This window comes from Phyllobates terribilis, unplaced genomic scaffold, assembly GCF_046119375.1.
Source record: "Phyllobates terribilis strain yellow unplaced genomic scaffold, ASM4611937v1 Scaffold_1__5_contigs__length_1240528914, whole genome shotgun sequence".
Lineage (NCBI taxonomy): Eukaryota > Metazoa > Chordata > Amphibia > Anura > Dendrobatidae > Phyllobates > Phyllobates terribilis.
The window spans coordinates 17,497,870-17,511,690 of NW_027362761.1; the positions used below are offsets into that span (position 1 = coordinate 17,497,870).

General features: G+C 41.5%; 1 protein-coding gene across 2 annotated transcripts in view; it reads left to right on the forward strand.

The window, feature by feature from the left end:
• SIN3B (SIN3 transcription regulator family member B) overlaps nt 1-13,821 on the forward strand; it is a 57,761-nt gene that overhangs the window by 18,699 nt on the left and 25,241 nt on the right. For both annotated transcript variants that reach the window (XM_073656319.1, XM_073656402.1), the window contains exons 2-8: nt 1,221-1,391; nt 3,479-3,585; nt 5,926-6,079; nt 6,168-6,416; nt 8,332-8,475; nt 8,601-8,720; nt 8,818-8,907. In XM_073656319.1, the coding sequence (XP_073512420.1) occupies nt 1,311-1,391; nt 3,479-3,585; nt 5,926-6,079; nt 6,168-6,416; nt 8,332-8,475; nt 8,601-8,720; nt 8,818-8,907 (945 nt within the window). In that variant the 5' untranslated portion in view covers nt 1,221-1,310. The remainder of the gene's footprint in view (nt 1-1,220; nt 1,392-3,478; nt 3,586-5,925; nt 6,080-6,167; nt 6,417-8,331; nt 8,476-8,600; nt 8,721-8,817; nt 8,908-13,821) is intronic.

Consider the following 13,821-nt stretch of genomic DNA (forward strand, 5'->3'; position numbering starts at 1 on the left):
TTTTTCAATACGGTCCAGTGTTTTCTCATCAGGAGATTATCACTGCCTGAGTAGGTGTTGCATAAAACAGACCAGCTAAACTCTGTAACCCCACCACTGATTGGCAGCTTGCTAACAATGCACAGTATACACTGGTATCTGCCAATCGGGTGTGGTTGGGGTTATTCACAGCTCTGCGTTCTGAGCACTGCTGCATCTGCAGTAGAGAAAACAGTGATTTTATCATAACTACACCCAGTAAGTGATACATCCCTGGAATTGAGGTCTCTGCCGCTACATCATGCTGCACTTAGATTATGTAGCACAAACCTGGTTACAGATTCCCTTTTAGCAATCTTGGGAAAAACCACAATCAAATTATGTCATTAACTACTTTCCTGTACAAGGTGCTTGTAAAGTGGAGCTGTCCTAAGAGTCCTTTTCCTGCAGCTTTGCGTACAGTGGCTTCAGGATCTAGATTAATTATTTAAACTGTGCCGTGGTACTTCTTCCTTCTTCCTTCTTCCTTCTTTCTTCTTCTTTCTTCTTCTTTCTTCTTCTTTCTTCTTCTTTCTTCTTCTTTCTTCTTCTTTCTTCTTCTTTCTTCTTCTTTCTTCTTCTTTCTTCTTCTTTCTTCTTCTTTCTTCTTCTTTCTTCTTCTTTTTCTTTTCAGGACTTCAGAGGCTGTAATCCATACCTTTCAGATGTACTCTCAGCAGAACTGAATTTCCTATGAAATTTCATTCCTCTATTTGCCATAATAAGTGACTTTATTTAAAGGGCATCTAAATAAAGAACCATTTTTAGAGCAGAGACAACCAACCTATGAAATATAAATCATCGGGGGATATGTACCACAAGAGGTGCAGAGAAAAAGTGGATGTTACCCAAAGCGTCCAATCGGCTACCACCACTGGTTTCTCAGTGGTGCTTTGGAGAATAGAAGATTCTACATCATTGGTTAACATGGGCAGAGGCTCTGCATTTCCTTAATATTAATAAATCTCCCCAATATTCATTCGAAATTGACGTCTCTCACAAAGATTACTGAACGCTCCCTTTAACACCTTCTGGCCATCGTCTTGACCCTGATAACAATTGTTCTGACACTTTGATGTCTATGACTATGACTAACGCCATCTGGTAGTTCAGCTTTTTGATTTCAGACTTGCATGTCACTATCTGAATCTTAATTTATATTGATCTAAAAAGTGAGCAACTTGTATTCTTCCTTTCCCCAGTGCCATGAATTATTCTGATATCTGAACATTCCAGCTTCTTTGTGGGTAAGACCGTCTTCTCTACTGATCGGCATTATTTTGGAACCAGAAATGGCAAGTAGCAGTGGAGGTGGAAGTTGCAAGCCAAGCTCAAACAGCTGGTGCAAATCACAGGAGAAGCTTCCCGTGCATGTAAGTAAAGGAGGCGTGTGGCCAAATGTTACAGGAGTGATTGCACAGTTCAGTCTTGGGTACACTCCTCTCCACATTGTAACATATGTAACATCATAAGATTCTATGAGAATCAATCATTGGATTAGTATACATCTATTGATTCCCACTGTAACTCTAAAACACATAGTGTAAGGTTTTTCTGGATCCACTTTTAGAAAAAAAATGTGGATTTCCAATGCAGGCAAATAAGTTGAATAATGAAAAAGTAGGGGAGCAAAGATCCTGGTTTATACACAGAGCACAAATCAGACATGATGTGAAGAGACCTTTTAAAGGTTTTGTCCACTACTAGGACAACCCCTTCTTAAACTAAATGTTCAGCCGCAATAAACTAAACAAACCTATACTCACCTCCCATGCTGGCTCCGTTCCAGCGGTGTCAGAACCGGCGGTCCCGGGACTGTGATGTTGTGTTGTGACATTTGATGCCCAGCGCCCAATCAGCGCCCCAGTGTAGGTTTGTTTATTTTATCGGGGCTGAACATTTAGTTTGAGAAGGGGTTGTCCTAGTAGTGGACAACTCCTTTAATCCTGCAGTTAATATAACATAGCTTTCTGTTCATTTAATAAGAATTGGGAATATTAGCCTTTTACTCAACTTTGTATAGACAAGTGGTGCAGAAAAACATTATCTTGCTTTAGTAATTCGCAAAATAACCTACCTCATAAAATCATAGTATTTATCAGCTTTGGCTTAAAAGGGGCCACTAATTAAAGAAGTTGTCCACTACTTGGGCAACTCCTTGTCATCCCCCACACTTGGGTCCAATAAAAGAATAAAGCCTATACTCTCCTCCCTTGTTGGCACCATTCCAGCAATGTTGGCACTCATTTTCCCTGGGGCTCCCATGCTGTTGTGACACATGAGCCCGGCGCCCAATCAGCGCTGGCGTCACTGTCCCCGCCTTCGTACGAATTGAACATGAAGAGGAAGTCAGAGATCAGCTGCAGCCTGGACTTCCTCTTCACGTTCGTTTGTCTGAAGGTGGAGACAGTGATGCCAGCGCTGACTGGGCGCCGGGGTCACATGTCACGAGAGTTCCGGAACTGCGAATGTTGACACCGCTGGAACTGCATCAGCACGGGAGGTGAGTATAGGCTTTATTTATCGGGGGAAAAACATTTACTTCAAGAAGGGGTTGTCCAAGTAGTTGACAACCCCTTTAATGGTCCAACCACACAAAAAGGAGTAAAAGAAATAAAAACCAGGATTAGTAAATTCTGAAAATATCAGACGTATACATACATTCCTTACAACGGAGGACCAGAAGGTCAGCAAAATAGAAGGGAGGCATTGTGACACCTTCAGGGCTCACTAGACTTGTATACAATTACCATCTGGGATATGTAAGTAACAGAAATGTCACATGGGGCTGTAAAGAGGCAGTCAAAATATGCCAGTTGCATTCACAGGTAAGGCCTTGACGTTTAATTCCACAGTAACATTTAATCTTGTAATTTTATACTAATTTAACAAGAATGGGGAATTTTAACCTTTTGTACAACTTTTTCCAGACAAGTGGTGCAGAAAAACTATTCTGTTGGTTTATGCTCCAAAGCAGCAACTGCCCCATGCAGCTGACTTCAATGGCTTTTTTTTAAGCTGCCCATTGCATAGCTTTCGCCCAGCATGGTGGATCAGTGGTTAGCACTGCAGCCTGGCAGCGCTGGGGTCCTGAGTTCAAATCCCACCAAGGACAACATCTGCAAGTAGTTTGTATGGTCTCCTCCAGGTTCTCCGGGTTCCTCCCACACTCCAAAGACATACTGATAGGGAATTTACATTGTGAGCCCTAATGGGGACAGTGCCGATATTGTCTGAAGTGCTGTGGAATTAATTGCGCTATATAAGTGAGTAAAATAAATAAAATAAAATCCGTTATCTCCGCTCATTCCTTCTTCGCATTGATAGTGCATGCATGATTGTTGTAATAGGGAGATGAGGCATGTGCAATTATACCGCAGGGGAGTAAAGAACACCTGTAAAGAAAAGTCCGTTGTTATGGTAATCGGGTAATAATTTTACCAAATTATATCTTCCTTAGGTAGAGGATGCCTTATCCTATCTGGATCAGGTGAAAATCCGTTTTGGCAGTGATCCAGCTACATATAATGGATTCCTAGAGATTATGAAGGAATTTAAGTCTCAGAGGTAAGAAAACTACAGTAAGAGAAGTTTTTTTTTTTCAGCTTCTATCTCTACTATAAATAGTTAAGGTATTGTCCCTTCTCAGCAAATACTAAAGGCATCTGAACATCAAAGGGTGCCCCTGTACGACTGGTTCCTGTTGTCATATAGCCATTATTTTAGTAATTGGACAGCCATTTCTCTGACTGGCTGCCATGTCCTACTACAATTACCCTGCAGTAGCTGTGGAATTGCTGGGGGTGAGACACTGAGATATAGGAACTTTGTGCTATAAAGTAAAAGCAGAATTTCTCATGTGTTTCCTGTAAGAATTATAGCTAACCTTTGGTTTAGTCTTAGTATTTTGTGTGACTGCGTTAGATCTATGTTCTCATCTACAGCAGTTCTTTCTTTTCCTGTATTGCTTGACCTGTCAGCCTGGGTCAGGAGTGATAAATGCTAGATTGAATAATTGTAGTCTCTACTCATTATAGCTTATAGCAAATTGTAACATCTGTACATCCTACTTGTCCTTCAGCTTCTCTCCAGCATACAGTGGTGGCAAAAAGTATTGGCACCCCTGCAATTCTGTCAGATAATACTCAGTTTCTTCCTGAAAATGATTGCAATCACAAATTCTTTGTTATTATTATCTTCATTTAATTTGTCTTCAATGAAAAAACGCAAAAAGAATTGTCCTAAAGCCAAATTGGATATATTTCCACACCAAACCTAAAAAAGGGAATGGACAAAAGTATTGGCACCCTTTGAAAAATCATGTGATGCTTCTCTAATTCGTATAATAAACAGCACCTGTAACTTACCTGTGGCACCTAACAGGTGTTGGCAATAACTAAATCACACTTGCAGCCAGTTAACATGGATTAAAGTTGACTCAACCTCTGTCCTGTGTCCTTGTGTGTACCACATTGAGCATGGAGAAAAGAAAGAAGACCAAAGAACTGTCAGAGGACTTGAGAAACCAAATTGTGAGGAAGCATGAGGAATCTCAAGGCTACAAGTCCATCTCCAAAGACCTGAATGTTCCTGTGTCTTCCGTGCGCAGTGTCATCAAGAAGTTTAAAGCCCATGGCACTGTGGCTAACCTCCCTAGATGTGGATGGAAAAGAAAAATTGACGAGAGATTTCAACGCAAGATTGTGCGGATGGTGGATAAAGAACCTCGACTAACATCCAAACAAGTTCAAGCTGCCCTGCAGTCCGAGGGTACAACAGTGTCAACCCGTACTATCCGTCGGCGTCTGAATGAAAAGGGACTGTATGGTAGGATACCCAGGAAGACCTCACTTCTTACCCCAAGACATAAAAAAGCCAGGCTGGAGTTTGCCAAAACTTACCTGAGAAAGCCTAAAACATTTTGGAAGAATGTTCTCTGGTCAGATGAGACAAAAGTAGAGCTTTTTGGGAAAAAGCATCAACCTAGAGTGTACAGGAAAAAAAAAGAGGCATTCAAAGAAAAGAACACGGTCCCTACAGTCAAACATGGCGGAGGTTCCCTGATGTTTTGGGGTTGCTTTGCTGCCTCTGGCACTAGACTGCTTGACAGTGTGCATGGAATTATGAAGTCTGAAGACTACCAACAAATTTTGCAGCATAATTTAGCGCCCAGTGTGAGAAAGCTGGGTCTCCCTCAGAGGTCATGGGTCTTCCAGCAGGACAATGACCCAAAACACACTTCCAAAAGCACTATAAAATGGTTTGAGAGAAAGCACTGGAGACTTCTAAGGTGGCCAGCAATGAGTCCAGACCTGAATCCCATAGAACACCTGTGGAGAGATCTCAAAATGGCAGTTTGGAGAAGGCACCCTTCAAATATCAGGGACCTGGAGCAGTTTGCCAAAGAAGAATGGTCTACAATTCCAGCAGAGCATTGTAAGAAACTCATTGATGGTTACCGGAAGCGGTTATTCGCAGTTATTTTGGCTAAAGGTTGTGCAGCCAAGTATTAGGCTGAGGGTGCCAATACTTTTGTCTGGCCCATTTTTGGAGTTTTGTGTGAAATGATCAATGATTTGATTTTTACTTCATTCTCTTTTGTGTTTTTTCCTTGCAAGCAATTTAAATGAAGATAATAATACCAAAGAATTTGTGATTGCAATCATTTTCAGGAAGAAACTGAGTATTATCTGACAGAATTGCAGGGGTGCCAATACTTTTGGCCACCACTGTACATACACATGCAGCTCGTGGGACCTACTAAGTATGGTGAGAGCACCGTTGTAGCAGTCGGTAATTTAAAAAAGCACAAGCAGGGTACTTTTTTTTTTGTGTATTCTTTTTGACTGTTACTCCTATTGCCTAAACTATTATGTGGCTATAACTTTTTTTCTATCTTTGTTGCAGCATTGATACTCCAGGTGTAATACGTCGCGTTTCTCAGCTATTCCATGAACATCCAGATTTGATGTTGGGCTTCAATGCATTTCTGCCGCTTGGCTATAAAATTGAGCTTCCTAAAAATGGCAAAGTTATTGTTCAGTCATCAATGGCGAGCCCGGTAATTAGTCAAACGTAATTTTTTTTTTTCCTCCTAAGAAGATAGTTAAAATAAATTGAGAACATGGTTACTTATTCTGTTTCCATAGGTATCTGCAGATGCTGCCACAAGCAACATGGCTAGCAATCGGCTAGTGGTTCCTCCTGTACCTGAAAATTCCCATAGTGATGTAGTGGAAGAAACCCGCCATCAGGAAAAGGAAAAGAATCCCGCTCCTCCAGAATCGGACTCTCTTGAGTTTCACAATGCCATCAGTTATGTTAATAAAATAAAAACCCGATTCCTTGACCGCCCTGAAATCTACAGGTCTTTTTTAGAAATCCTCCATACTTACCAGGTAATGAAACGCCTTTTTCTTATCTAGCTTAAAACATATTATATAAAAAAATAATTGCTTGATTAATATACTTTAAGTATACGTGACAACCAAGCAAATCTTCACCCAAAAAATTAGATATAAAGTAGTTTAAATATTTTTTATGGAAATTAGCTTCACCATTGCAATCATGTGTACATTCAGTTGTAAGCCCCATGGTGTTGTCCTGTGGATGTCAATGGTATACAGGTCCTCAACTTCAGTGTTCCCATTAAAGAAGTCCACTACTTGTCATACCCCAAGCCTGACCCCAATATAATGAAAAAGCTTATACTCCCCTCCCGTGCCGTTCCTGCGGTGTTGCACTCTCTCTCCCCGGGGTTCCCGTGCTGTTGTTGTGACATGTGACCCCGGAGCCCAATCAGCGCTGGCGTCACTGTCCCCTCCTCCTGTCGAATTGAACATGAAGAGGAAGTCAGAGATCAGCTGCAGCCTGGACTTCCTCTTCATGTTCGATTTGTCCGAAGCCTGAGACCGTGACGCCAGCGCTGATTGGTGCCAGGCTCACGTGTCACAACAACAGCAAGAGAGCCCCGGGACCGCGAGTCAGATCAGCTGTCATGTGCCTGAAAAGATGCATCAAATGCTGTGACACAATTTATGACGTACTTATACGTCATGGGTCATGAAGGGGTTAAAGTATCGGCTTACAGCCAATCGCGTCTTGGCAAAATTTTGTAGCCCATATCCTCTCCTGAAGTTGTTGTATTTTTTGAGTGTGCTATTATTCTGGCTGAGGTGTCTGCCAGCGCTATACATACTGGGTAAGTTTCCATCATGCATTTCATCTCCCTCAGGAGTGTGCACATACATTGCCAAATGCAGATTGCACAGTTGCTAGTGTGCTTACTCAATCTATCGATCTCAATAGGTTTTGATATAATATTTGCAGGCTTGAAAAGCTTGGCTATAGTGTTGTCACATTACACATAAAGTAGATTTGTTTTAGCTGTATGTTTGTTTTTTGCTCAAATTGCAAAATTATAAAGAATTTTCAATATTGCTGGAAAACAGTGTGCTTTTCCATGATTATGTGATGCTCTAAGTAAAATGGCTGCTTGTAACTTATGACTATTGATCCATTTACTACTTGGTGGTATTATCATATAGACTAGGCTGCATGATGTAGAAACAAATAAGGAATATATTTGCCAACTGATCCAGCATTGCTGTCTGAGTGGAGGCTATGCGCCGTGCAGAGAGTGGAGGCTATGCGCCGTGCAGAGTGTGGAGGCGAGGAAGGCTTTCAATCTTGGGGTTCGTTAACAGGTGCAGATAATTGTTTAAAATGATGAGCGATGCGATGATAACGCACAACTAGCTAACAATTTTTGACGTGTTGATACAGGACGAGAATCGTGAATGAAATGGTTGAATAGCGATCGTTACAACAAACCTCTTGCATTGTGTTCACCCAGAAAGATATTCTGAAGTGTATCAAATCCAATCAATGATACAAATTGTTTTGAAGACCTGAATTCATAAAGTATTGTATGAATATTTCCGTTGATAGTGTAAAAAGAATATTTAATCAAATTTTTTTTTCCGCTAGTTACAAATCTGTACTGACTCCATCTGTGACTATGTACTCATTCCAACTGCTACAGAGCTGCTGCCTTAGAACATTGCATCTCCTTTTACATTGCACAAATTTTGAAAATTGCCTACATTTTTTAACTCCTAAACTATTCCATGCATGGTGAACAAGCGTTTAACTTCAGGGGTTAAGATTCATGCATATAAAACTAGAAGCCATATTAATCTTAGTTTATCATAAAAAAAAAAGACAGCAGATTGTACAACTTTTGTTTGTGGCCAGGTCTTGTATTCGAAAAACAGTTTTTATTTTACTCTTTTTTTTTTAAATTTTTGTCAGAAAGATCAGTTAAATCCAAAAAGCCGCCCATTCCGTGGAATGTCAGAAGAAGAGGTGTTCACGGAAGTAGCCAATCTGTTTCGTGGTCAGGAGGATTTGCTCTCCGAATTCGGCCAGTTCCTTCCAGAAGCAAAGCGATCTTTGGTATGTTTGTTTTGCTTTGTTTTTTTTTTTTGTTTGGGTGGGAGGGGGGATGTTTATACGGAAATACAAATTATTAGTACTTTAATAATATTGTAAAGAAGCCTGCTTATTTTTTTTTCATTTAGTTCACTGGAAATGGAGCATGTGATCTTGGTAGTGCCAGAAAACTTGAGTATCAACGTAACCTAGAAAGTCGAAAACGCTCCAGATCTCTCCTTTTACGCCCCATGTCTTGTCCTTCCAAGGTAAAATGCTGAAATAATCATAGGGTTAACACATTAATAATTTATGGGTGTGGTGTTTATTTATTTTTTGTTAAATGGCTCAATTTCATTTTTCCAGAAAAAGATGAAGATGCGAAAGTCCAAGGACCATTCCGTGGCAAGTGTGGGCAAGTATGGAACCCTGCAGGAATTCTCCTTCTTCAACAAGGCAAGTGGAAATACTTTACTATTAAAAATGTTTTAAAACATAATCTGTATCTTTACTCGACTTGCATATTTGCTGTCTCCCCACTATAAAAAGATGTTTGAATTCGCAATTTTTTTTATTATTGGGATAAAATCAACTAATTGGCTCACTTGCACCATTGTTATGAGGGAGGATGACATGGAGCATATTAGTTGAACCCTCTTGGCAAAATGGATAGCTAACATTGGATTGCAGTATTTATAGTACTTGATAGTCAGACCTTCCCACCCTTGCATTTTCCATGTAAAATGACATCTGTAGAGGTTACAGAACATTCCTATAGCACTGTCAAATCGATAATTTCCTTAAGGGCCTCAGAAACCTAAGAGCTGGAATCTAATTGCTCTCTATTGACACAAATTTTATTAAACCTGACATTGTATGTTCATGCACCTGGTGTAAAAATTGCAATCAAAAATTTAAAACAGATTAGATCAAACAATTATGGTATGCAGTGATGCATTCCCTTTTAAAAAGTAGTTGTCTATATTGACTAGGTAGCATAGTTGCCATGGCAGGGTGAATCTACTCTTTCACTGCAGGTGTGCTGACTCCAATGATTTCCCCAAGTGTGGAAACTGGACTGCATGATTTCTGTTCTCCATGCTTAGTGTGGCACATACAGACACACAATGCAAAGATTGGTCAACTTCTCCCCATTTTATCTGGGTTCAGGTGTGTGATTTTCATATTGCCCACACCTGTTACTTGCTACAGGTGAGTTTGAATGAGCATCACATGCTTGAAACAAAGTTGTTTACCCACAATTTTGGAAAAATGCGAACAATTTTTTCTGAATAATTTTTGGGGTTTTGTGTTAAATTTGCCCCTTTTTTTATTTTTTTGTGTTTTTCCAATACACCCAAAGGAAATAAACGTGTAATTACAATACTTTTCTTGGAGAAATACTTGTTACCCTTGAAATTGTTCAAGAAAATTAACACCTTTGACCATAACTGTGTGTGAATGGAGATTTTTTATATATAAAAAAAAAAAATTGTATGTGTGTGTACATGTATCCGACCTGCAGTCTCCAGTTTTGGAGTCGATCCGGGCAAATTAACCCCTTAAGTACCGCTGTCAATCGCGTTAAAAGTGGCTGAGCGAGTTAAAAGACCCCCCCCTATGGCGGGATTGACAACAGTGTATGGTGGCTTGTGAGATCCAGCTATAAGCGTGGTCTCAAAGGCTCTGTCAGTGACTCACTGACCGGTCTCAAGCACTGCAGTACACAAGACCAACGATCAGAGTAAAAATTCTACATGTCCCATAAAAATCAAAAAGCCATTTTGCCACTAAAAACGCAGCTTTTGTAATAAAACAAAGATAAATAAAGTACACACAATTGGTAACGACCTGATCTATAAAACTGTCACGTTATTTATTCCATAACATCGTAAAAAATGAACACACCAAAAATGTTTGTTTCATCATACTGACACACAGAAAAATTAATAAAAAGCGATCAAAAGTTCACGCAAAAAAAAAATGTTTTTTTATCAAGAATGCCAAATTGTCCCTCAAAAAACAAGCCCCAATATGGCTCAAAAAAAAAAATAAGTTGCAACTCTCATGGTGCAAAAAAATGGAAAAAAAAGGGAGGGAGTGTTTTTATTTTAATTGTGTATTTTTTTTTTATTTTTTTTTTTCTTATTACTGGGCAGACACCTCCATTACTAACCCCAGGGCTTGATGCCAGCTGACGCTACACTGCTGACGCTACACTGCTGACATCAACCCCAAATACCATTACCCCAATTGCCACTGCACGGCAATTGGGAAGAACTGAGGCAAAGCACCAGAATTGGAGCATCTAATGGGATGCTCCACTTCTGGGGCGGCTGCAGGCTAGTATTTTTAGGCTACGAAGGGCCCATAACCATGGACCTTCCCAGCCTGATAAAGCAGACAGGTGTGAGATATTATCTTGGCTGGTTATCAAAAATAGGGGGAACCAGAGGTCATTGTTTCTATCTATTTATTTGATTAATACTATGCGGCATAATAAGCTTCACATGTCCTTCACTAACGGGTGCTATTTTATAGTGTCTTGTGTGGTTATGAAGTTAGATATCTGACAGATCTATATCTTTCTATCTCTCTATGCATCATGATCTTTGCACATCTTTAGCCCATGTGCCCACGTAGCGTTTTTGTAGCGTTTTTGCGGCGTTTTTACTGCCATGCAAAGCAATGTGAATTCGGATGTGCTGTGCACATGATGCGCTAATTTGCGCTCTGAATTCGCATTGCGCTGCAAAACGCAGCATGACCATTTCTACCGCGATTATGCTGCAAATTCGCGGCCATTGAGGAACACTGAAACGCAGCAAACCAGCAGGTATATGTGGATTTGCTGCGTTTCAATTAAATTCAATGGCCGTGAATTTGCAGCGTAATCACAGTGCTTGTGGTACCCGGGATGAAGAAGAGACTACAGCTCCTCTTCATCCCGGCTACCACGCGATGAAAAAAAGAAATAAAAAAGTTAAAAATAAACAAAACTTGTATATTCACCTCTCCGGTGGCCCCCGGTCTGCTCCCGGCCACGTCCTCTCTCCTTGGCGTCCCGCGGTGTACTGTCAGGACCTGTGGTGACGTCATTTAGTCACCTGATGGTCACGCGACCGCTGACGTTGGCGGTCAGGTGATGGTTGCGTGACCATCAGCTGACTAAATGACGTCACCGCAGGTCCTGACAGTACACCGCGGGACGCCAAGGAGAGGATTGCAGGATCGCCGCCGGGAGCAGACTGGAGGAGACCGCAGAGGTGAGTATACAGGTTTTTTTTTTTATTTTTAACATTTTAATTCTTTTTTTTTTTTTTTACTATAGATGCTGCATTTAAAGCATCAGTTGTTCGCACATTATAAATCCATGCCGGTTGCATGGATTTATATTGTGTGATCAACTTGTCAAGCACTTTTCCAAGTGATGCTCAAAATCGCTTGGAAAACTGCTTGAAAAAACGCATGTGAAAACGCTGTAAAAACGCTGAAAAAACGCTTCTCTCTGGCAGAAAAAACGCATGTAAATCTGCATGTAAATCTGCATGTGTTTTTTTCTGCCATAGAGAGGCAAAAACGCTCTGCATCAAATCTGCTACGTGGGCACATAGCCTTAAAGGGAACCTGTCACCAGATAAAAACGCTATTAACCTGCAGATGACCGGTTAATCTGCAGGTTAATTGCGTTACTAACCTGCATGTAGCCAATCGCTGCTGGGAGAAAATTAACTTTGTTCTCCTGCAGTGTTCCAGTTTCTGTCACAGGGATGGCAACAGCGCTAGTTCAGTCACTGATTTGAGAATACAGAGCTCTGGCTGTAACCGTGCTCTGGCCCTGACTGACACTGGCTGTGGATTGCGGCTGGCTGTCAGTCAGGACCGAGGGCGCAGTTACAGCCAGAGCTCTATACCCTCCAGAGCGGTGACTGAAACTGGAATGCTGCAGGGGAATACATTTCAAGTGCGGGCACCAGGCGGATTGGTAATGAGATTAAAGAAGTTGTCCGGTACTTTTTTAAAATTGCCCAATGTATTCAGCATGTGGGTATAAGTATATTTGGAAATACCGTGTGTTACTAATAGCGCCCCTCACAGGCATTATCTATATATAGTTGGCCGCTCACAGGCATCACGTGACCCCGCACTGATTTCACGACAAGTGAGTCATGACTCAGCGCTGGGGTCCCCACTATGGCTGCTGGGTTGTGGGCGGGGTTATTCTCCTGCGTCATACCCGGCATTCACTGCTCACTTTCCCAATGAATGGGGAGAGGGAGAGCGCGCGGTGGATGGCGGGTGTGACACGGGAATAACCCCGCCCACAACCCAGCAGCCATCGGTGGAACGTGGAAGAGGGACCCTCGGCTGCAGGCTGGACTTGTCATGACATCAGTGGGTGTCAGAGCCGGCTGCAGCCGGGGGTCCCGTGATGCCTGTGAGCGGCCACCGATAGCGCCGCTCACAGGCATTATCTGCAACACAAGGTATTAACAGAGATACTTATTCCCACATGCTGAATACATTGGGCAACTTAAAAAAAAAAAAAGTACCGGTTAACCCCATATCTGCAGGTTAAGAGTTTTTTTTCTGCTGACAGGTTTCCTTTAACACACTAAAAATTAGTAATTTTTTTAATGCATTTTATTCCGTTACATGTCACTTGGATGGCACACACGTACACACACATGGTAAAAATGGACCATGCCACACGTGTACATGTGAAGGAGGCCTAAGATGTATTGTAAGGTTCTGCAGCATGTGGGGAGTGAATTATGAGTTTCGGATGCAGCTGTAGTGTATTATGAGTTAGATATACACACACTTATTTACATACACATCACTATAGACTTTTAACTTCACAGTACTCATGTCAGGGGTGATGTGGGGACGTGAAGCTCTGTCACCACTGTGGATGTGATGTGGAGACATGTAAAGCTCTGTGACCACTGTGGATGTGCTGTGGAGTGATTGTGCTGCTTTCCACAGATGAGTAAACGGGACACTGCTCTGTTACTTCCAGTACTGGAGTGATGAGAGGTCCGTGCAGGGCAGATACTGACAGCCAATGTGTGTAGTGGACGGGCGCAGGGTGGAGCTGGACACTGAGGCTGGGTGGTGCAAACTCTTGCCATGAGGTTAGATAATAAAGGGAGTTGTCAAGTTTGGTAGAGCCGCAGGTAAACAAAGTGGATGCGGGGAGTGAAGTGAAATTCAGAAGTAACAAAAGATAGAAACAAGAAACTAAATTTATAGGGGTGTTGTATATTACAATACAGCACAGATTAGCTTAAAAATAGATTTCTGGGTCTGGCAACCTCCCTAATAGGTAATTGCCACATAAGTGCAGCTCCTTATACCTGTACCTTT